The sequence below is a fragment of the Heteronotia binoei genome, chromosome 3, assembly GCF_032191835.1.
Source record: "Heteronotia binoei isolate CCM8104 ecotype False Entrance Well chromosome 3, APGP_CSIRO_Hbin_v1, whole genome shotgun sequence".
Taxonomy (NCBI): domain Eukaryota; kingdom Metazoa; phylum Chordata; class Lepidosauria; order Squamata; family Gekkonidae; genus Heteronotia; species Heteronotia binoei.
The window spans coordinates 92,333,577-92,358,759 of NC_083225.1; the positions used below are offsets into that span (position 1 = coordinate 92,333,577).

Consider the following 25,183-nt stretch of genomic DNA (forward strand, 5'->3'; position numbering starts at 1 on the left):
TACAGACTCAGTACAGGCCAGCAGCTTGCTCACATACTGAAAAAAGGGCATGTTTAACTGTTAGGAAAACTAGAAACGGGGCACTGCTTAAGTTTACCTAAAATTATATTCTACACTCGTCAGACATATAGTACTTCTACAAGAACTCGGGTACAATAATTAAGAATGCTCCAATTTCTCAACTTTATAAACTATATATTATACATACAATTGTATCCTGCCGTTGATAACTCGTAAGTTTATTTCTTTTCAAAACAGACATAAAATTCAACACCAGAGAAGGCTGATACTGCGGGGGGCAAGAACTTTCTGCTCTAAGGGCTGCTTAAGCATCCCCCGAATGGCGGACAACGTAAAAAGAAGAAAATGAGAGGAAACACAGACTAATCGACAGCCACCAGATTTAGACGCATGCGTGGAACATCTCATAGCCCCACCTTTTGGCTATGATTGGTCGCCGGATTTCGATCGTTCTAGAGAGTGGGGGTGGGGGACGTTTCCGGCGCGGCGCTGTGACGTATGCTCTGGGTGCCGAGGTGTCCGGCGGTCGGCCGGGTAAAGCAGATTGTGGGAGATGGCGGAGTATCTGGCCTCCATTTTCGGTACCGAGAAAGACAAGTGAGTGGCGGTCCCCCCCCCCCTTTCCGAGGGCCGATCTTGTTCCAAATAAGCGCTGGAGGGGGCGCGCGGGAGGAGAGGATTGTGGGGCCTCCGACGGCGTCCTGGTGGGGCCAGGCATAACAATAGTTCCCCACGAGGAGCCTTTTCGCTCTTGCAGAAACCCACACACGATCGCTCGCGCACGGATATGTGGGCGGGGAGGGGCGAGTTTGCTTCAGTCCTGCCAGCAAAATCCTCAAGCGCGCGAACCTTTCGGCGCTTGTTTGATCCGCTGGTGTCTCCCTCGTGCGAACTTCAGCGGCGCTTTTGAGTAGAACTTGGTGGCGCAGGCGCCCATATCTCCCCCCCGAATCTGAAAAGAAAAAAAAATCGCGCGGTGCGCGCGCTCCCTTCTGGGGGAAAAAGGCACTAATGGCGGGCTGCTGGGAACGGCGAGTTCCGCTCTCTCCCCCCTCCCCATCTGCTTGGTTGTGGCGGGAAAGAATGCTTGCTCATTAAGCGATTCTCTGCTCTCTCTTTGCCTGCTATCTAATCTCTTGCCCACTTCCGCAATAAAAAGTTGTGTTTTTCTTTCGCTACACATTCCATTAAGTACGGGTTTTTGGTCATCAAGTCGCAGCTGACTTACAGCAACCACGTGGGGTTTTCAAAGCAGCAGTCATTGAGAGGTGGTTTTCCATTGCTTGCCTCTGCGTAGCAACCCTAGACTTCAAGTACTAACTGACCTTGTTTAACTTCAAAAATATGCTGAGATTGGGCCAGCATGGACTATCCAGATCAGAGCGCAGCGGAGATTACTCTCCGAAAAATGTATTTAGGATTTTCCTGCTAGTCTTAGTGTGATTGAGACTTGTTGATTACATTAGAAGCTGGTGATAATGTGCAGCTCTTGACGATGATGTGTCGAGTAAGTCTAAATGTATGCATTTACCTTTAAGAATGAAGATAGCATCCTATGCAAGCATTGGTTTAATGTCTTGTTTTAATATTGATACTTTACTGTTTGAATTATAAGCTGCCATGAGCAGGGCAGTGAAGAGGTAGCATAGAAATTTCCTAAATAAATACAGTTCTTGTTTATGTCTGGCAACATGTGGATAGATGTACATGCCAGACCTAAGTATAAGAAGATGGAAAAAAATGTTCTGCATATTGACAATTGCAGAATCAGGCCAAGTAAATCTGAGTCCACTGCATTAGATCGCTCTAATTTTGTCTCTTTGGTTTCTTTCTCAAAATATGAAAGTGGTAACACATAGCTGTAAGGCAAAGCTCTTTAGTGTAATAGTTTCAAGTAGATCAATATCCTCTTGGTGGGGTGGGGTTGGGTGAATAAACTGCAGATTGCAGGCAATAGTAAATTGTATTTAAGGATTAAAATTACTTCCTCACAAAACATGTTTTTAAAGAACACTGTAAGCTAATAAAAGTGGTCCTGTTTAATATGGGTTTAAATTCTGAACACATGCATATGGATCTAGTAAATGCTGGTTATCCCATATTTAAAATATGATGGCATTGTTAGACTTGCAAGTAGAGTAGGAGTATACTAAATGCCCCTGAAACAGTTGCAGTTTACTATCTAAACCATTGGTGTCAAACTCATTTGTTATGAAGGCTGGATCTGACATAAATGAGACCTTGTTGGGCCGGGCCATGTCAGGTTGGGCCGAGTCATGTTGGGCTAGGCCATGTTTGTACCTATTTAAGATTAGGTAGCAGAGATATAAATTGTATAAAGAGCACAGACAAACACAAATATATATTTTTAAAAAACTTAAAACATGCTTAAAATGTTAGCACTCATTGGTCTTAAAGATGCTTTCTTTGTCTTTCTCCCATGGGATTCAGGGAACTGGGCAAAGGAAGCTCTGTCTCATTCCTTCCTTCCCCAGGGGACTGGGGGGAGCCTCAACCAATAGAAGGAAGAAAGACTTGGCTCAGTAGCTCTGCTGTGCAATTGAGCAAGCCTTGCAAAGCAAGCTGTTACGCAGAAGGAAGCAAGATAGAGGGAGAAGAAAGCAGATGACAGCCAGTTTTTCGGGAGCCTGACAGGAGGCCTCCAGAGGCCTGATTCGGCTCCCAAACTGCATGTTCAACAATCTTTGTGTTGCATCCTCTGATTCTTTTCATGTTAAGTTGATTGATTGCATCCTGGAAGAATCTTTCCTCAGTCAGAAAATGTCAGGAGTAATAGAATCCAAACTGAAATCAACTCATTGATCAGAGATACAAGTGCTGTAATTTCTTGTTAAATTTAATTCCATTGTTTTAGATTTGAGAGAAGGAAATTAACCCATTCAAATATTTCTGTGGGCTTTAATTTACTGTACTTTGCAGTCTACACCATTCTGGATTCAGAGATGGTGATATGTTAAGAAAACTGATACACATTAAAATAGTTCTTGAAATAAATACGTAATTTAGAACTGGAAAAGATTGGTTTAATTGACCACTGATTCCAGCTGGAATATCTTGGTGACTGCTAGAATAGTCACATTTTGACAAGTCTCTGATGAGCAGGTTTCCTGTGAAGTTATGTAAAAAGTACTAGTTAGTAAGGGGCCTTAGTTCAGTGACAGAGCATGAGCTTTGTATGTAAAAGGTGCCCAGTTCAAACTTTGGCATGTCCTGTTAAAGGACCCCAGGTGGTGGGTGTTGGTAAAGTTTTCTGTGCTAGAAACATTGCTAGTCATCTCAGACAATATTAAGCTAGATGATTCACTGTAAGACACTTTTGTTTTTTCATATAACTCAATAGAAGGCTACACTAATCAAGAACAATTACTACAAAGCATAGAAGAAACTTTATTGAGTGTGCCAGTTCTAAAATGCTTTATGTATCATCAATCACTGGTGCAGTATGTATCTGGTAATTTGAATCTCATAGAATCACAGAGTTGGAAGGGGCGAAACAGGCCATCTACTCCAACCCCCTGCTGAATGCATATCAGCCTAGAGCAGGGGTGGCCAAACTTGCTTAATGTAAGAACCACATAGAATAAATGTTAGATGTCTGAAAGCCACAAGACATGAATAAATATTGCACACGTTTTCATTAAATTATTACATTTTTTGCACAGAAAGATAAAGTACATATGTATGCAACATGACCATGCTAGGAGGCTTTTGAAAAAACAAAAGCTGGCAATAACAATCTCTATAAGACCAGCATAGGGAAAGGTTAGGGAATTACTTTTGGGCACCAGTGGGAGAAGGAAATACACATGTACCATATAAATCACTGACCATCATTTGTATCATTATGCATCTCTCTTTGCCTTGACCCCAAGGTTAGTAAATAACACCTCTTACGAAGGCTAAGTAACAAAGGGGGAACCCTGTGCCACTTTCTTTAATTCCATCCCTCTTTCCAGTGGCTTCCTCAGCTCTTGCACTCTCTTTCCCCACTCTAGGTCTTTGGGCGATCTCTGTGGTGGAGGAGAAGAGCTTGCAAGCCTGCCTGTTTTCCCCTCCTTCCCCAGACGCAGGGTGGAAATAGTCGCCTAACTAGAGGTCAACATTCAGAGGCTGACTGGAGTCCCAGTGCTAGGAACGCTTACTTGAGAGTAAGCCTCAACCTCTGGGAGCTGGATAATATGTGTGAAAGAGCCACATATGGCTCCTGCTCCACAGTTTGGCCACTCCTGGCCTAGAACATTCCTGACAAGTGATTGTTCAGCCTCTGCTTAAAAACTGCCAGTGAGGAGGAGCTCACTACCTCCCTAGGTTGCTGATTCCACTGTTGAACAACTCTTACCTTCCCACCCTTAATTTAAACCCACTATTGCAAGTCCTATCCTCTGCTGCCAACATTAACTACTCCCTGTTCTTCTCTAAGACAGCCCTTCAAATACTTAAAGTGAGCATCTTGAGAGCCATTTTGGTTAGTGTGCAGACTCTAATCTGTAGAGCTGGGCTTGTTTCCCCACTCCTCCACATGCACCTGCTGAGTTACCTTGGATCAGTCACAGTTCTTGAAAGAGCTGCTTTCTTAAGAGCAGTTTTGGAAAGAGCTCTCTCAGCTCCACCTACCTCACAGGGTGCCTGTTATGAGGAGGGAAGGGAAAGAAGATTGTAAGCCACTCTTGACACTTCAAGTGAAGGGTGGGATATAAATCCAATCTCCTTCTCTTCTGCAGACTGAACATTCTCAAGTCCCTCGACCTTTTCTCATAGGGCTTGGTCTCCAGGTCCCTGATCATCTCATCTTTCTCCTCTGCACCTGCTCCATTCTGTCCACAGCCTTTTTGAAGTGAGGCCTCCAGAACTGCACACAATACTCCAGGTGCAGCCTGACCAATGCAGTGTACAATGGGACTATGACATCTTGCAATTTGGATGTTATATCTCTGTTGATACACCCCAAGATCACATTAGCCTTTTTTTGTCACTGCATCACACTGGCTGCTCATATTTAACTCATGGTCCACCTGTACTCAAAGACCTTGTTCGGACACATTGCTACCTAGAAGCATATTCCCCATCCAGTATGCGTGTTGCTCATTTTTGTTACCCAGATGTAGAACTCAGCACTTATCCTTGTTAAATTGCATCTTGTTCACATTCACCCACATTTCCAGTGTGGCACTCCACTGGAACATCCCTCCATTCAGATGAAATGCCATTGACAACTACTCTTTGAATGCAGTTCTCCAACTAATTCCCTATCCACCAAACTATTCTATAGTCCAGTCCACTAGTTTACCGATTAGAACATCATGGGGAACACTGTCAAAAGCTTTACTGAAATCCAGGTAAACATCAACAGTATTCCCTCAAATCCAGTAAGTTTGTCACTCAATCAAAAAAGGAAATGAGGTTGATCTGACAGGACCTGTTGGGGGCAAATCTGTGCTGACTTCCTTGGATCACCACATTATCCTTTAGATGCTCGCAGATTGATCCCTTTAAAATCTGTTCCAGTATCTTCCCTGGGACGGAGATCAGACTGACTAGCCTGTAGTTTCCTGGGTCATCCCTCCTCCCTTTGAAAATTGGGATAACGTCTGCCCTTCTCCAGTCTTGTGGCACATCTCCTATCCTCCAAGAGATCTGGAAGATGGTGGACAAAGGCTCTGCAAGCTTTCTGGAAAGTTCTTCGAGCCCTATTGGGTGCATACCATCTGGCCTAGCAGATTTGTACTCATTCAATGCAGCCAGGTGCTTCTCAAATACTTCTCTGTCAATGTCAACCCAATTTGGTGTGGTAGTTAGTGCACAGATTCTAATCTGGGAGAATCTCCCTACTCCTTCACATGCAGCTGCTGAGTAATCTTGGGTCAGCCACAGTTCTAGCAGAGCTGTTCTCTCAAGAGCATTTCTCTGAGAGCTCTCTAAGCCTCACCTACTTTACAGGGTATCTTGTGGGGAGAGGAAGGAGACTCTAAACCACTCTGAGACGCCGAGTGAAGAGCGGAGTATAAATCCAATTTCGTCTTTTTCAATCAGCAGCCCAGACGCCATGCCTTGCTGCTACCATCTCTAGATGAACCTGTTCTCTTCTTCAGGGGAAAAAAACTGAGGCAAAATAGGCATTAAGCCTTTCTACTTTTCTGCTTTCCTTTGTCAGAGTTTATCCATTTTCACCCAACAGTTGGCTCAATGCCTCTTTTATCTTGCATTTGCTCATGTATCTGAAGATTTTCCTGTTGTTGCAAGTCTCCTTGGCCAGCTTTAGCTCACCGTGAGCTTTGGCCTCTCTGATGGCTAACTTACAGTGCCTAGCAGCCCACAGATACTCTTCTTTCGAGGTGTGTCATTGTCTCCATTTCTTTCGATTTTCTTTCTTAGCACATCACAGAGTTCTCTGTTTGTACACATTGGCTTCTTGGATTCCCTACTATGTTTCCTTTTTTGTTGAAATAACAATGACTTGAGCTTGCAGGAGCTCTTGTTCTAGGAAAGCCCACCTTTCACTTGCTCCTTTCCCTTCATACGTAACCCTCCATACTAGATAAGACCCCTGCTGGATCAGAGCAATAGTCCATCTAGTTCAGCATACATTTCAGAAACAGCCAACCAGTTACTCTGGAGCGTCAGCAAACAGATTATAGTGGCAAAGGCTTTCCGCTGATGCTGCCTTCTAGCACTGGTGTTCAGAAGAAAGAAAGAAGGGGGGACAAAGGGAGGAAAAAGCCTTACCATCAGATGTCTCCAACCAGCAACAATTCTGCCCAGGGATCATTTGGTAGAAAAAATAGCTACTGGAATGCCCTCTCCCCACCCCTCCTGGCTGAAAAAAAATCCCCCCTCTTTGCCGCCCAGGCCTCTCGGGGAAATCTCCCCAAAAGAACATAATGCAAGGCACACCTTGGGTCATGGGTCTAAAGTGGCAGTGGATTCCAGCTTTTCTCTCAAACACTGGGGTGGGAGAAGGAAAGAGAGGCAGCCCAGCTCCTTTCTGCACAACACAGAGACATTGGGGATGGAAGGCAGGAAAACAGAGCTCAGGCTTTGCAGCCTGTGTCAGTCTTCAAGCCTAGCTTTTATCTGCACAACACAGAGATGGGGGAAGGAAGGAAAATGGAACTTAGGCTTTGCAGCCTGTGTCAGTCTTTAAGCCTAGTTTTTATCTGCATACCACAGAGATGAAGGAAGGAAGGAAAACAAAACTCAGGCTTTGCAGCCTATGTCAGTCTTCAAGCCTAGCTTTTATCTGCACAACAGAGAGACGGGGAAAGGAGGGACGCAGAGCACAGCTCATGCTTTGCTGGGGACGGGACTAACTTTGGCTTTTCTTGGGACCTGGTATTGAGGCTTCCATGGCCTGGTACCAGGTTGCGACCCTGTGAATGGGAAATGCTGCTCTAGACTGAAATTTCTCAGACTTTCCACTGTTTTGTAATAAAAGGGTTCTCCAACCTCTGATCATTTTTGTTGCCTCCAGTACTATTTCCAGCTCTGCAAAACCCTTTTTAAGATGTGGCAACCCAAACTGTACACAATATTCCAAATGAGGCTGCACCATAGTTCTATAAAAGGGTATTACAATATTGGCTAGTTAATTTATTAGGAAATAGGGAAAATAACTAGCACTGAGCTTTGTTTTGTTTTTCCCCCAGTGCTGCCATTGAGTCAACATTTTCATCACACTTTCTACTATAACACATCCATCCAATGATTGGCCCCAACATTCTTTATTGTTTATAGCTTTGAGCAAGTTAAATAAAACACTCTGTGAAACATAAGTGCATTACAGGAAAGCTTTAGAGTTGCAAAAGAATAAAGCATAGGCCTCTATTCTGCGCATCTAGATCAGGGATAGGGAACGTTGGCTCTCCAGATGTTTTTTGCCTACAACTCCCATCAGCCCCAGCCAGCATGGCCAATTGACTGGGTCAATATGTGTTCTGGTCGAGAGAAAGAGATTGAGTTTCTTGATGCTCTCAATGACTGTGCTATGGAGCAGATGGTCTCAGAACCTACCAGGGGTGGGGCGATCCTGGATCTGGTCCTAAGTAATGCCCAAGACTTGGTGAGAGACGTAAAAGTGATTGCGCCGCTTGGGAACAGTGACCATAATGTTATTGATTTCACCATTTGTATAAATAGGGAGTTGCCCAAAAAGACCGCCACAACCACATTTAACTTTAAAAGGGGTAAATTCTCTGAGATGAGGAGGCATGTGAGGAGGAAACTGAAAGGAAAGGTAAATACGGTCAAAACCCTTGGGGAAGCTTGGAGACTATTTAAAACTATAATCCTAGAAGCTCAGATAAAATACATACCACAAGTTAGGAAAGGCACAAACAGGTATAAGAAGAGGCCAGCATGGTTAACAAACAAAGTAATGGAAGCTGTAAAAGGTAAGAAGGACTCCTTTAAGCGGTGGAAAACCAGTCCAAGTGAGATTGATAAAAGGGAACACAGGCAGTGGCAAATCAAATGCAAGACTGATCAGGCAGGCAAAAAGGGACTATGAGGAGCATATTGCAAAAAACATAAAGACCAACAATAAAAATTTCTTCAAATATATTAGAAGTAGGAAACCAGCCAGGGAAGCAGTGGGGCCCTTGGATGACCATGGGGTAAAAGGATTACTGAAGGAGGATGGGGAAATGGCTGAGAAGCTGAATGCATTTTTTGCCTCCGTCTTCACCGTGGAAGATGAGAAGTGTTTGCCCGCCCCAGAACCACTAATATTGGAAGGGGTGTTGAAAGACCTGAGTCAGATTGAGGTGACAAAAGAGGAGGTCCTACAACTAATAGACAAATTAAAAACTAATAAGTCACCGGGTCCGGATGGCATACATCCGAGAGTTCTGAAAGAACTCAAAGTTGAACTTGTGGATCTTCTAACAAAAATCTGTAATCTTTCATTGAAATCTGCCTCCGTTCCTGAGGACTGGAAGGTAGCAAATGTCACCCCCATCTTTAAAAAGGGTTCCAGAGGAGATCCGGGAAATTACAGGCTAGTCAGTCTGACTTCAATACCGGGAAAGTTGGTAGAAACCATTATCAAGGACAGAATGAGTAGGCACATTGATGAACACGGGTTATTGAGGAAGACTCAGCATGGGTTCTGCAAGGGAAGATCTTGCCTCACTAACCTGTTACATTTCTTTGAGGGGGTGAACAAACATGTGGACAAAGGAGACCCGATAGATGTTGTTTACCTTGACTTCCAGAAAGCTTTTGATAAAGTTCCTCATCAAAGGCTCCTTAGAAAGCTTGAGAGTCATGGAGTAAAAGGACAGGTCCTCTTGTGAATCAAAAACTGGCTGAGTAATAGGAAGCAGAGAGTGAGTATAAATGGGCAGTCTTCGCAGTGGAGGACGGTAAGCAGTGGGGTGCCGCAGGGCTCGGTACTGGGTCCCATCCTCTTTAACTTGTTCATAAATGATTTAGAGTTGGGAGTGAGCAGTGAAGTGGCCAAATTTGCGGATGACACTAAATTGTTCAGGGTGGTGAGAACCAGAGAGGATTGTGAGGAACTCCAAAGGGATCTGTTGAGGCTGGGTGAGTGGGCGTCAACGTGGCAGATGCGGTTCAATGTGGCCAAGTGCAAAGTAATGCACATTGGGGCCAAGAATCCCAGCTACAAATACAAGTTGATGGGGTGTGAACTGGCAGAGACAGACCAAGAGAGAGATCTTGGGGTCATGGTAGATAATTCACTGAAAATGTCAAGACAGTGTGCGTTTGCAATAAAAAAGGCCAACGCCATGCTGGGAATTATTAGGAAGGGAATTGAAAACAAATCAGCCAGTATCATAATGCCTCTGTATAAATCGATGGTGCGGTCTCATTTGGAGTACTGTGTGCAGTTCTGGTCGCCGCACCTCAAAAAGGATATTATAGCATTGGAGAAAGTTCAGAAAAGGGCAACTAAAATGATTAAAGGGCTGGAACACCTTCCCTATGAAGAAAGGTTGAAACGCTTAGGGCTCTTTAGCTTGGAGAAACGTCGACTGCGGGGTGACATGATAGAAGTTTACAAGATAATGCATGGGATGGAGAAAGTAGAGAAAGAAGTACTTTTCTCCCTTTCTCACAATACAAGAACTTGTGGGCATTCGATGAAATTGCTGAGCAGACAGGTTAAAACGGATAAAAGGAAGTACTTCTTCACCCAAAGGGTGATTAACATGTGGAATTCACTGCCACAGGAGGTGGTGGCGTCCACAAGCATAGCCACCTTCAAGAAGGGGTTAGATAAAAATATGGAGCAGAGGTCCATCAGTGGCTATTAGCCACAGTGTGTGTGTGTGACACAGAATGTTGGACTGGATGGGCCATTGGCCTGATCTAACATGGCTTCTCTTATGTTCTTATGAGCTAGATGAAATTGATTATACATCCTTGTAGCTAATTAAGAGTCTAGCATTTTTAACATTCAGAGCAAATGGAATTTTGAAAATATAAGAGTTATTAGATGCGGCTGGTGCCCAGATTGTGGAATTTGTAGTTTAAGACTTAAATGCTGGTGCTGTTAGTTTGGTTAACAGTTGTTACAGGTCTTTGTAACTCTTCATTCAGAACTGAGTAGGGAATTTTCATTAGTGGGAAGTTCTTCACTTTGAATACACATTCTAAAATATGGTGTCTTAAATAATCATTTGGGATTTGAGTTATAGGGCTGATTTAGTTGCAGCATTTCTGTTTGTTACACAGTTAAGCCTAAAAATTCAATTTAAATGTGATGTATTTTGTGCTATAGACATGTAAATGTATGCTTTAAAACTTCCATAAAGGAAGTGGGGGAAATGGGAATAGTATATGCCTTTTAAAGACAGAGGTCTGTGGCATTGTTTCATTTCAGTCTTCATGATAGCTTCTAAAATAAATTTTTATCTTGAAGGTATCCTTTTTGACTTATTAAACTGTTATGATTTCCACTGCTGGATACCATCATTATCAGATACGGAGTTGTCTTACTTTTCAAATTAGCAGAAAGGAAATTTCTGGATTAGAAGGAGAAACCCACATTTTATGATTATTCGATGCAACACAATGTTCAGTATTAAATATACTTGACCTCACTTCCTACAACAGTCATATTTCTGGATTTGCATAGCAGCAGCCTCATTACTCAATGCATTGGCTAGAGAACTAATTTAATTTAATTTTGTCAGTTTTTATACTGTGATGGACTGCACTTTTAAAGCTTTAGAAGTGCTGTACAAACAGGTAAAGGACTTTGAAGGGCTATTTCCTCACTGAACCAGAGAGCCCTGAGTGACAAGCTGCTCCAAGCAATCAGATTGGTTAGTATCAACTGAGCAGAGAGAGATTTTAGAGCTGAATACTGAGGAGAAGAATTCATTTGGAATTCAGCCCTGACCGAGAGCAGTTTAACACAGATGAAGAACAGGGGGAAAGTTGCCAAGGAAGAGTGGATGTGTAGTTGGAGACTCCCATTTAGGCCAAGAAAAAGGAATAGATTTTCTAGTGAGAAGATATTTCCCTACCCAGTTAGAACAGGAAAAAAGCTCTAAAGAACTGAGAGATCCCTGATCTGGTGTGGTTAGAGACTGCCTTGTGAAATCTTAAGAATCAGTTAAAACTCAAGAAGAATATTGGTGTGTTTAGAGAAGGGGTTTGGGTATTGGATAGAGTGTCCCAGCCTTCTGGAAACCAACAGAGAAAGTCAAAGAAAGTGCACTGGAGTGTATGGGAAACACTGGAACAAAAGCCTTTCATTTTAAAGATTCTATGTCACTGAGAAAAGTTTATGAAACTTATTAGCCTGATACATATGAACTAAAGTCTGTGCGTATACTGATTTATGTCAGAGTTCCATACTGAGTTACCTCATAAATTTTGCTCCTGTTTTCATTTGACTTTCCCTCTCTAATTTGAATAAAATAGTCTTTTAATCTCTAATTTCAAAGTGCCTAAAGTGCCATTTAAGTTTAAGGGCACTTAAATTTATGTATAAATTAAATGGGGCTCTTGATCCTTCCCTCAGGTTCTTGGGCTGAGCCAGCAGCCAAAATGCCGTACTCTGACAGAAATGGACAGCTAGAGTTCTTCAGGAAATAAGAGAACGGATACCTAGGGCTGCTTGGTCAGAAAGGGAAAGAAAAACAGAAGGGGAAATCTTGCCTCTGAGGGAGGGAAGTAGATGGGGGCATCATACATACTTACAAAGATCTTGTGGTTTTTGTTTTCAGAGTCAACTGTTCTTTTTATTTCAAAATTGGAGCATGTCGTCATGGAGACCGGTGTTCTCGACTGCATAATAAACCAACATTTAGCCAGGTTTGTGTCATTTTTCTGTTTGTGAAATTGCTATATACAACTGTTAATGAAGGCACAACTTTCAGAGCTTCATTCTGCTGATATAAAACTTATGAATCTCTAAAAGTTTTGTTTATAGATTTATCCTGGGGTTGCAATTTATTTGTACCTCCTGCTATTTGAAATTCTTTTCACTTTTAATGGTTTCAAAAAAAAAAAAAAGCTTCCTTAAGTTCACCAGCATTAGAGGTCAGCCAGTGATAACCTTTGGTGTGATATGCTGCTGCAGTGATCCTCTAAGCTGTGGAGTCTCATGAGCAAAAAGTCTACTTTATGAGCTACTGGCATTAAAGTTGTTACTGCATAATTTGCTCTGGGGGCATTTGTCCTGAGCTAAGACAAAAATGTGTGAACTGGAGGCTAAAAAACCATGAGCTAGCTCACACTAACTTAGCTTAGAGGGAACATGGGTAGTAATATTTCGTATGGTAAAGGTTTAATATTCTGTTCTGCACCTAACTGTTGGTGCACCTAAATGTATAGGATTTTTTTAAACAATTGTGATCAAATTTTTGCCTAATAAAAGAATTCTGTAAAATGAGGGGGGGGACCCAACTCATTTTATTCCAGTAACAAAATTTATTTAGATGTCTCCCCAGAAATTTACTCAAGGTGGCTCACAAAGTAAAACACAGTAATCATGACTGCAATGTAAGAATAATTAAAATGGCATTCATTGGACTAAATTATATTTATATAAAGCACTTCAGAGGCGAGAAGCAGGTTATAAAAACAGTTTTAAAAAGTTAAAAGGCTGGTTAAAAAATGTTTTGGCACCTGAAGGACAGTAAAGTAGGAGTTAGATAAGCCTAAAGGGAGAGGGCATTCCAAAGGCCAGGTGCCACCTCTGGAAAATATCTTTTCTAGAATTCTAAAATACAGTTCCTCAAGAGGTACAGGGCAGTTATTAAAGTTAGATTTGTCTGGAATTCCTAGCAGACCATTTTCAAGCAAGTGAAGGTTTGTAAATCAGTGCTTAATGATTTTGCTTCCTTGCTGTTTAGAATGAATTAATGAGCATATAGCCAAGCTATATTCACATTTAAACTGGTTGTGATGAAAGTTAAATGTTTAATGTTGCTCCCTGCTGTGTTTGTAAGGATACTAATAGTGACTAGAGGATTTTATTCCCTCTGAATGTGGAATCACAGAACATCCATTGCCTTTTTCTGGCATTTGTACTAATATCCTCATCTTAAGACCGGTCTCTTAACACATGTATCCCATTTATATATATAGAAGGTTGTGCTAGCCTTCAAACTAGATAACACAAAGTTAAATTTGAGATTATGGTAACCCATTTACTTGAAATCAAGTAGTTCTGCTTTATTTGGATGTTATGACACTGGACAAACTATAGCTGTAACTTGCGATTATGCTATCTGAGGGTTGGGAGATTACTGTTGAGATTTTTGCCATGAGCATGAACATAGAATTTTGAGGTTTAACGGCAGTGAGGGTGCTGCAAATCTGGGATAGATTAGACAGCAGTCATCCACATACATGTGGCCAGAGACTAGGCGTTAACACTGGCTGGTTTTGCAAAAAGAAATAAAAGTCTGAAAATAGTGATTTCCTTTAGTGAATCAGTACATTCAGTTTGAATGAAAACTCATGCAAACTAACAGCATTTGAATAACTTTGAGCAACTTAACACTAATATGGACTTTAAACTTTTGAGATGTTAGATTACTAACTTAAACATGGTTTGTTTTTTCAGACAACTTGATATTAAGAAGAACGATACAAATGTAAGGTTTCAAGTCTGCCTGGGCAAATTCTTCAAGTAGAAAGCACAAAGGCTGAGAGGATACTCTTTAAAGATCTACAAAAAGTGGACACTTAGAAATTAATATTATTTAAACAGCAATTCCACCAAGAAAATGCTTCATAAGAGAAAATGGAGATGTATTGCTTATGGCTATGACCTTTTGATATGATGGTGCCGTTTGCCATGGGCTTTGTGGAGCACTTTTTGTAAGCCTCTGTACTGAATGGGGTTAAAATTAGAAATCTGCATTACAAAGTGCATAGAGACCATATGATGAATTCCTCTTTGGGAATCTAAACTAAGAATGCTTCTTATATAAGCCAAATAGAGCAGCTTCTTGGTGAAATCGAGCACTGTTTTCATAATATGATTGTTTGATTGGTGTTTCAAGACACTGAGCAAATACTGAAGAGAAGAAAATAGCATACCACTTGAATAAAATGGAATATTAAGCTATTCAGAAAAAGTTGTCTCTTTGCAATTGTCTTATTATATGCACAGCAGCCAGTAGAATTCCCCTTTTTATTTTTTTTTCCCCGCAGACCATCTTGATTCAAAACATCTATCGTAATCCCCAAAACAGTGCACAGACGGCTGACGGCTCACACTGTAAGTCCCACAGTTGGAGAAATTTTTTTAAAGAATGGTGTTAAAGAGCCCATTCCTAAATATGAGAAAATCATGTTGGCTTCTGAGCTGCTGACATAAAGCTGTTGCAAACAGGACAAGTGACGGAACTCTTACATACTGATCAAGCATTTGTTAAATGCCTTTGGCTGTGCAAAAAGAATGGTGATTAGTAAGGACAAACTTACTGTATTTCTTGGTTCAAAACCTTTTCTGTGAGGACAATGTCACTGATCTCCTTTTTTACCCTCTAAAAAGTAAGCACTGGGCATTTATCAAATGTCTTGATTTTTTTTAAATCAGAAGGTACAGGCTTTTTTGCCATATACGGTAAGTTAGATTTGGGTTTGTTTCATCTTAACATTCATAGGGAATAGAGATTTCATGACATTATAATTGTGTGTTACAGTGGAGACTGGTTCCTGACAATTCCATGTAATTGGGATATTTATGACTTCAGGTTCAACTATAATTTTGTACTTGAGTACAAACAGCTGCTTGCTGTTTAAATAAATGCAATAATAAGTGTTGTGAAATCTCTATTTTTAAATGTTAGGGTGATTCAGAATGCTCACCAGTTGAGTGGCACGTGTTTCCCTTTTGGGGAGAAATAACATTCTCTCTTTCAGCACTGAGACTCAGCTAAAAGTCATCACCACAAGGAATCCAGTTTCTTGTTAAACTTATTTTCCATAATATAAAGTTGTTGCGTTTTGTATTTCAGACCATTGCCCTCTTGAACATTTACCGTAACCCTCAAAACTCTTCCCAGTCTGCTGACGGTTTGCGCTGTAAGTTCATACAAGTTCCTTCACTGGTTCCCTGGGCTTGATTGTCAGAGCTCAGTGTCAACTGAAGCTGGTCTACCATTTTTAGTTTAATGGAGCAAACTGACCACATTTAATTTAAATGCCTCAAGAATTTTTTTGTCCTAATTCCCCTAATGCCAAGAAATTTTATTTCTTCTGAAACTTTGGCTACCTCCCATCTTATCTATATATATATACATATATATATATATATATATAATGTTTTTTTAAAAGAACACTTTTAAAAGTATCCTTAAGCCATTGCTGTCAATCCCATGCCTGCCACTGGTCCCCATCATTTCAGTGTTCTTGATATATATTTAATAATATACATTACTGTTATCTAAAACTAGGTCTTCAGCATATTTAATCCAAGTACCTTTCCAACTGTGTAGATGTTAAAATCATTTGAGATCTCTGCATAAGTATACTTAAAATTACTTCCTTTCTTTTAAAATCTGAAATTGGTAACTGGTGGTATTTTATCTAGTGTGGGGAGGGAGTTGGGGAGTGTGATGATTGTCTCAAATTATTAATGCTTGTACAGTTCTGAATTGCAAAAATCTGCTTGTCTACTGTATACCAGTAGAAATGAGTAAAAGAGCCGAGTTAATCTGTGATTTGCTCTTGAAGCAGTTAAACAATGCAATGTTAGGGAATTTATAGTCATGCAACATCTGTTTCCAGTGCTCTTTCTCCTGGCACTGCTAAACAATATGCATGTGTATGTACTTTGGGCATGGGCTAAAATTTCAACCAATCTGGTAACTATTGCATACATGAGCTGCATGGTCTGCTGTGAAGCTGTTTAATATTAATTTGCCAAGATAATCACTGGCTTAAACAAATGTAGTTACAGCGGCAAATAATTTTAAAAATCATTTTAACCCATTCAAACATAGAGTTTAAAACCTGACATCAAATGGTAATTATGCGTAACAAACCAACAGCTTTTGGGCTGTTTAAGCATCGCATGTTACAGATAATTTGGCTAGCAAATATTTACATTGTTTAACTATTCTGTTTCCCAAGGATATTCTACAGTAGCATCAGTTGTGACTAGTAATAGTCTTCTGGTGGTGTATTCAGCCTAATACACCATCACTTAATTTGGTTTGTTTAGTTTTTTTACAGGAAAATGGTTGTATTAACGTTCAGTACGCTCACATATGGCAACAATTGATTATTGTCTTCCAGAAACATTAATATTCAAATACTGCCAGTGTAGTTTTGTTATTGGCACATGTATGAGAAAGTGGTTAACTATTAAAATCTCGGAAGCAGATTTGGAAAGTTTGGGATAATTAAATACATTTTTAATAGTTTATGATGGAGTTTAGAAGGTTTTAAGTACATTGTGTATATGAAGAACACAATCTGTAAACAGAGTGTAACTTGACATGTGCCCCATTTTAATTATAGTGTAGACATCAGAATAGCCATAGATCAATATAGCCAGTAGTTTCACATAGATCCAATTGGCTTAGGGGTTTTTTGTTTTTTTTCATTGGATGGGTGGATGCATAAGAAAATCCACTGAGTTCTCCCATTCTGAAATATTGTGGATTCCTCTTTGTAAAATATATTAATGTGAAACAATGAACTGCTTTCCAAAGACTATAGGAGATGCTTTATTCCATTTGATCAGGCTTTTTATCAGATGGTCACAAACAAAACTAGTTTAAAAATTGCATTAATGTGTTTTGAAACACTGTAGAACCGTCAGTTTTTGCCATACATATTTGAAATGTATAAAGCCTTCACCTGCTTTCTTATGAAAAGGTGAACTAGGTGTTGGCAAATGCCAGCTAAGGGCAAGAAATAACATAGAATTAGCTGCTTTAATTTTGCCAAGGGATTGTGAAAAACTAATTGGTTAATGAGCAAACTAGGGAAAAATCAGCACTTGTGAGAAAATGAAAAAATGTTAGCGTAATAAATGTATTCAATAAGTTGTATCAATTAGTTACACCAGCAAGCAAATTTTAATATATTTGCTTTTAAGATTAATAATCCTTAACTTGAAATTCCCTTATAGAATGTTTCACTGGCTCCTTATTTGATTCCTGGTAATCCAAAGGTGGTTATGAAAACCTACTGAGTTAAAACTAAAACAGCTAGAGCTTATCAACAGATGAGTTTCTTTAGATTAAGCCAGTTTCTCCATAAATTTGTTCCTCCATTGGGATGTTATAAAATTTTAAAATTGCTGTGATCTTCTTTTTTAGAGACTCGCAGAATTTCTCATGGTTTACTCATAACAGTTAGCTGTGTGTTACATACGTTTTACTCCAGTAGATGGCTTCTTCTGACATTTCTCTAAGAATATTTTGTGATGTGCTCAAAAGTCCTTTGTATAGTTACAAGATAGATTCTAATTAATATGACTTGGCATTTGCAGGTGCTGTGAGCGATGTTGAAATGCAAGAACATTATGATGAATTCTTCGAGGTATGTTAAACTGAATAATACATAGAAAAGCATTGTGTAATAGTTTCAGTCAGACCTCTTGCAGTGTAACAAACTTTTTAATGCTTCATAATGATGACCTGTTGCCACTGTATGGTACATTGAAGTACCATAGCGTTAGATCTTTTTAAAAAAAAGTTAGAGCTTGGTTACTGAACGTATCTGTCTTCTGTATCCTCCCCCCCCCCCCCAGTGATACCCCAAACGCTGCTTCTGAGAGCCAGGCAACTGTTAGAACAGCATGAAATACACTGTGGGGAGATGCTGCTCAAGTGCAGAAACAACCCCCTCCCCCAACGAGCAGAAGTGCTGTCCAAGAGCTAGTTTGGACCCAGTCTCTTTCAGGAATACTTATAATTGGACAGAGGTGTGGTTTGACAAATGATAATAGATGTGCAGGTGGTTGAGGCTGTGGGAAAAGGATGCTTGCTGAAGAACCTGAACTGTTCACTTGATGTAGCTTTGAGGAAAGGCTTTAATCAGATACAAAAATTCTGAGTTGTAGTTATCACCCCAAAATAGCTATTAATAGATTACAAAGAAGTTTTATATTTCAGATGTGAGGTAAAAGTTATCTCAGTATTTTATAAACATGTTGAAGTGTAGTTTCACTTAGAATTTGATTTTTCAAATTGCTTGTAGCTAAGAATAGGACCAGAAGAACTAGATTGAATGTTTAATATGCAGCGAACGGCATCAATTTGTAGGCTTGGTAATGCCTATAAACTACAGAACGATCAAATTAATACTGTGATTTGTGTGTGTGTTTTAAATTCAGGAAGTCTTTACAGAAATGGAAGAAAAATATGGCGAAGTAGAGGAGATGAATGTCTGTGATAATCTTGGTGATCATCTGGTTGGAAATGTATATGTCAAGGTATGATGTGTTGATCAGAATGAAAATATTCTACATTGTGTATTTGAAAAGATTTGTGGAGCTCTTGCAACTATTTTATTGCATAAAGATAAAACATTTTTAATGGTGATGCAGTGAGCCCAACATGAAAAACAGGGAAATGGAAGTTCCTTTTTATTATTTTAAACTTTTGCTTTATTAAAAGTATACTTTTGCTTGTTCTGAAAGCATGTTTACCATGCTTTTAGATAGTTAATCCTATTGTCTAGTCCATCAAAGGAGCTGTGTGTAGAACTATTACAATATTAGAATCTGTATTTGGATCTTCTGACTGGATTTTGCACAAACTTTAGGCTGGGAAAGTATAAAAATGTACTGTCCCATCCTGTATCTCAGGCTACTGCATACTAGCCATGCATTACACCTTGTGCTCAGAAAACTATCCTTAGCTCTGTAGACTAGTCAGAAGCATTTTACTATGTCTATAAATTTTCAAAATTATTCTTGCATCTCATTGTGACTCGTAATTGGAGCTACTTGGTAAATGCTATTAAATATGTCCTTGTTTTTCCTTGCAAATTCTTTTGTAAGGATAATGTTTTATTGAAAAAAGTCCATAATAAAAAGAAAACACTAACAATTATGCTTTGATGAAATAAAATAATTTAAAGAGCAGTACAAAAGAAATTGTGACCAGTTCTATATTCTCACATCAGGTGCATTAAATATGACTTTCTGCAGACTGATACTGTATCTAGGGATATTTTTGAGCTTAAATTAAACTCAGAATACCATGTTGTAAAGATAATGTTTTATTGAAAAAAAGTCCATAATAAAAAGAAAACACTAACAGAATTATGCTTTGATAAAATAAAATAATTTAAAGAGCAGTACAAAAGAAATTGTGACCAGTTCTATATTCTCACATCAGATGCATTAAATATGACTGTCTGCGGACTGATACTGTATCTAGGAATATTTTTGAGCTTAAATTAAACTCAGAATACCATGTTGTGTTTTGGCTTAGGGGTACCTGAAATTACTCAAAACACTCTCAAAATACTAAGAGTAACAAATTTATCTCCTGTAATTTCAGAAGTGTTTTGGGTTCCAGAAGATACTGGGGGAGGGGGGAGTATGCCCCAGCTGGTCCACAACTCATCAGCCCTTTTAAATCTCTTTTAAAGGTTTCAATAATGGCCCTTTGAAGTTTAAAAGGTGCTTAAAGCGGCTGATGCAATGCTGACCAGCTGCCTCATCCAGACAACAAGAGAAAGGAGGGAGGGGGATTGAGACACAGCATTCCCCAGCTGGATTATGGAGTTGTCATGGCCCTTTAACCCCCTTAAGCTTTAAAACCCACTGCGGTAGACCTGGCCTCTGAAGGCCAGCTCTACAGCCTTCTGGACTTCATGGGCAGTTGCCCGGTGTCTGGATTCAAAAGCCAGGTGTACACCCCACTGGAAGGCTTGCTATGGTGCTTTTGTCACTCAGACCTAATTTACTGGTCTTTACTGTTTTTGTTCCTATTCAAACATGTTGGTTTAAGATTTTAATGCTTGCATTAATTAGAGATCCAGCATGGTTACGGGCAGTGGACTCTAATCTGGAGAATCGGGTTTGATTCCTTACTCTTCCACATGAAGCCTGCTGGGTAAAACGTTGGGTAAAAACATTGAGTAAAATGTTATTTTTAGAAGAGAGTTGAAGTGAAAATTGAATCGTTCTTCTTTTGTACTGTCAGCAGACTTTAGAATTTATTATAACTACAAAATTAATTTTTTGCATTTTGTTCTGAGTTCACTGTAGCTCATCTGGTTTATAAAAATTAGCATTCCATTCTGAAATATCCCATTCTCCTATTTTGATCTTTCTGTACAAATTCTGTTTATGGAAGGAATCACTGAACCTCCTGGCTTTGCTGAGTCACAGAAATCTCTTGCCAGTAATTCTGTTTCCTACTCTTGCCTACATGTGTGCTACATTTATCTGACTGTGTGACTCTTATAGTGAAGTGTTTACCATACTTCCTCCAAAGCTGAAGTTGAGTGACTTCAGATGACCTGTTGACTTCTCTTGCAACCACATGGGTAGAAGTAATAGTTAGTACTCCATTTCATTCAGAATCTTGCTGAACTGAAAAGTGTACCTCATGCACCTATAATGAATTCATTCTCTTTCTAGAGAATGCATACTCTTCAATTCTGAACAATCACACTGCATATAACAACCTGAACTATTGTCATAACATTTCTTATCCTCTTGATGTAATACTTCCAAGCTAATTCATAGATTGGTTAAAACTTTGATCCTATGCTTTCTGACTGGGCCAGTGAGGTAATTTTCTAGATTCACTGTTAGCCCTGGAACCAGGAAGCTGTTTCCAGAATTTGCATTGAACATCAATTTCCATTGAGAATGGAGCAGCTTAATTTTTATAAACATACCTTTTCAGTTCCGACGTGAAGAAGATGCAGAAAAGGCTGTGATTGACCTGAACAACCGCTGGTTTAATGGACAGCCAATTCATGCTGAGCTTTCCCCTGTGACAGACTTCAGAGAAGCTTGCTGCCGTCAGTATGAAATGGGGTAATTAAAGTCTTTTAGTGTGTTTTTTTGAGATTGTTTGCTATGGTAAGTTTGATGGATTACACTTTGTACAGCACTTCTAAGCTTTTAAAACAGCTAAAAGACTGTGGATGGTTAATTCTTTACAGAAATAGCCTTGAGTGACAAGCTGTTCCATACAATCAGATTGGTTAGCATCAACTGAGCAAAGAGAGGCTTTAGTGCCAAATGCTGAGAAGATTTCATTTGGAATTAAGCCCTGACTGAGAGCAGTGTAACATAGACAGGAGAACTGGGGAAAGGTGGCAAGGCTGAGTGTATAGTCAGATGGAGACTTCAGTTTGGGCCAAGTAAAAGGAATAGATCTTCTATTGAGAGGAGAATTTCTCTACCCAATCAAACAGTGAGTTAGGTCTGAAGAGCACAGAGATCCCTGGTCTGGTGTGGTTAGAAACCATCTTTGGAGACTTTAAGAGTCAGTTAAAAACTCAAGACAAGTGCTGGTGTTTCAAGAGAAGGTGCTTGGGTGCTGGAAATAGTGTACCAGCCTTCTGGAAACCAAAAAGAGTCAGAGAATATTCAGCTGGATTGTTTGGGAAAACACTGGAACAAAAACATCTCAACATAAAGATTTTATCCAATTGTGAATAGCTTAAACTCCCATTAGCCCGGAATATAAGAACTAAAGTCTGTGCATGTGCTGATTTTACTTCAGAAATGTTACCCCTGATTTCACCTGACTTTTCCCCTCTATGTTAAATTTAAAAAAAAAACCCAAAACCACCTTGAATTTCAAAACACTTCAAGTGCTGTTTGGACTCCTGATCCTTCCTGGGCAGAGCCAGCAGCCAAAATATCATACTGTGACAGGGTGGGACAAAATTCTTCAGCAAAGAAGAAAATACATCACTAGGGTGGCTTAGTCAGTAAAGGGAAAGATAAACAGAAAATCTTGTCTTTGAGGGAGGGAAGTAGCTGGGACCATCATAGTAACAGTTGCAGAGCTACTCTAGAGAGCAGAAATACTATAACATTTCCTTTTCCAAAACCTACCCAATTACTGTTTTTCAGGGAGTGTACACGGGGTGGTTTCTGTAACTTTATGCATTTGAAACCTATTTCTCGAGAGCTGCGACGTGAGCTGTATGGTCGCCGCCGCAAGAAGTAAGTAGCAGTGTTTTGAAAGCTGCCAAGAGCATTTTTAAAAACACATTCATTTGGGGTTCAAGCAGAATTATTGAAGTGGTACTGAATATTATCATCTTCACTAAGTTGTCTCTTGATGATGCTGTAAACTAATGTAGAGCCACAAATGAATGGCTTCTTGGTCACGTCACCTCACATTTCAATTAATATTAATAGTGAATACAAATAATGTCCGCCTAAGGGCTAGCTGTTCAACAGTGGAATAGTTGCTGCCATATCGCAGCCTGGTTTATTTACTGCATAGGTGGCAGTATCATAATTTTATGATTGCATAAGTGTTACCAGAGATCTAAGTAGAACTGACCTGTTGGTCCAGTAAGCTATTCAGTTGTGGTTCGGCAAATTTGATATTTGCTAAAACTGTTGCTTACTGTATCTTTTAAGATCTGAGATTAGTATTTATAATTCCTATAAAGAGAATGTCAGCAGGCCAGATTTAAGAGAATAACTTCAATATTGCTGTTGGACAGAAATCACTAAATAATCAGCAGGCTGATAAACTAAGAAACTGTACTAAACAACACTAAGTAAGAAACTAAATTAGGGTATACTTAAGTGATGAGTGTTATAAGGTAGCTAATAGTAAAACAGGATTTCAATTTACATTGTCTCAATGTAAAATTGAGATTACTTATAAAAATATCACAGGTTGTATATTCCTGGTAAGAATGTTGAGTTCATAAGGAATGGAGGAAGGACTTGGCTTGGTTCCTGCTTAGAATTTTTGCAGGCATATGGCATCGGGGTGCCAATTCCCTCTGTGCTACAACAGCCCAAAATGATGTTCCTGAGGAGTAATGGACCCTCCAGGAGTAGGTTTGGTGGTATAACAAGTGTTGTGCAGCAAGGAGGAACTGATGAGACTTTCAATCCGTTTTGCACTCATGGACATTTTTAGGAGGGATCTAAGCCTATACAATATTAGCTGCCGATGATTTCTTTAAAACCTGTTAACATATTAAAATCATGTGTCTCATTTGTTCGAAGGCAGTGCAGGGGAAGAAATTGTAGTGCCTCTTACAATATACAAAATCAGTGCATGCTCCTTTAACCATGTGAGGCAGACTTCAGAGATAAGATTATTCTCTCATTTCAGCCATGGAAGCACAATAATAATTCATAAGGATTAGGAATCATCTGAACACGGCCACAGAGTGTAGTGCTAAAAATATCTAAAATTGGGGAGGGGTCCCTGCAAACCCTGAGAGAACCTCCAAATTTGCAGGAAAATAATATAAATGAGACAATGGAGTCTTTTTAAAAATGCCAACCAAAATCTCAAGGCCAACATTATGGGTTTGCCTAGCAACCCCATACAACTTGGTACTCTAAAGTGGTGGGGGGTGGCCATGGGGAGAAAAGAAAGACATCAGCAAGAGAGCAAGGACTGGTGAAGGAGGAAGAGGGACAGCAGTCTCTTTTAGTCTGGAAACTTTTATTTTAAGCTATCAGTGGTCTGTTTTTATGGTATATATTTTTATGCTGGGCTGGGGTTTTAATGCTGGCTTTTAATGTTTTGTTTCAATGGTTCCTGAAGATGTAACATAAATATGTTCTAAAATAAACAGCAAGAGGGAGAAGAAAGCAGGGAGGGAAGGAGGGAAAGGCAGTAAGAAGAAGCAAGAAGGAGGCAGTGATCTGAAGGAGCAGCTGTGGGGGGGGAGTGTCTACTTGGAGACTGTGGGCAGATGGGGTTTCACTTCCCCCACCAGTACCTATATATTAACAAATGTTTGTATGACATTTTCTAGCAGGTAAGCGTTACTCTAAAAGTTTTCCAAATGTTTCACTTTTGAGGATGTTCTCCCTATGTTAAGCTACATAATCTGAAACAATTTCTCCTTGCATTCATTTTTTCTGTCAGGCATAGATCCAGGTCAAGGTCCCGTGAGCGTCGCTCGAGATCCAGAGATCGTGGTCGTGGTGGAGGTGGCGGAGGAGGAGGAGGAGGAGGAGGTCGAGAGCGTGATAGAAGGCGGTCGAGAGATCGTGAAAGATCGGGGCGATTCTGAGCCATGCCATTTCTACCTTGTCTGTTAGAAAGTGTTGTAGTTGATTGACCAAACAGTTCATAATGGAATTTTTTTAAAAAGATGGGCTTCTGAATAAAAATTTGTAGTGATACAGTTCCTTTTTTTTCATAACTGGTTTCTTACGGAATAAACTATCATTTCTCTGACAAATAACTGGGGTAGAAATTGTGATGTACTGCAGATCAGCCAGTTTCTGCATTTGTATAAGAATGAAATTGTTTGTGTATATAATATAAAATATTGCATATACTAACAATTTCATCCATATTCAACTACAAACTATATACATGAAAAATAGAGTCATTTTAAGTTTCTTTCTGTCTGCTTATTTAGGTTAGTTTAGACACATCTAAAGGAAAGAACATTTCTTAAATCAGTCAGAATGCTTAGTTGCATAAAAATGTATGTTTCTTTCATTAATAAGAAATTTGTGCTCTGTGAATGTGACATTTACAATAAATCCAGTTTTTGACTTAAA

The 25,183-nt window shown here is 39.7% G+C and overlaps 1 protein-coding gene across 3 annotated transcripts; it reads left to right on the plus strand.

Moving 5' to 3' along the window:
- Positions 1–435: 435 nt before the first annotated feature.
- U2AF1 (U2 small nuclear RNA auxiliary factor 1) lies at positions 436–25,183 on the plus strand. 3 transcript variants are annotated; one of them, XM_060234197.1, is made up of 8 exons: positions 436–618; positions 12,240–12,327; positions 15,489–15,555; positions 17,975–18,024; positions 18,821–18,919; positions 21,354–21,487; positions 22,538–22,630; positions 24,537–25,183. In XM_060234197.1, exons 1-8 carry the CDS (start codon positions 575–577, stop codon positions 24,682–24,684), a joined length of 723 nt encoding a protein of 240 aa, XP_060090180.1. In that variant the 5' UTR covers positions 436–574; the 3' UTR covers positions 24,685–25,183. The 3 variants fall into 3 exon arrangements, with proteins under 3 accessions (XP_060090180.1, XP_060090179.1, XP_060090182.1); XM_060234196.1 differs by lacking the exon at positions 15,489–15,555 and adding an exon at positions 14,680–14,746 and having other exon boundaries at positions 451–618; XM_060234199.1 differs by lacking the exons at positions 436–618; positions 12,240–12,327 and adding an exon at positions 14,680–14,746.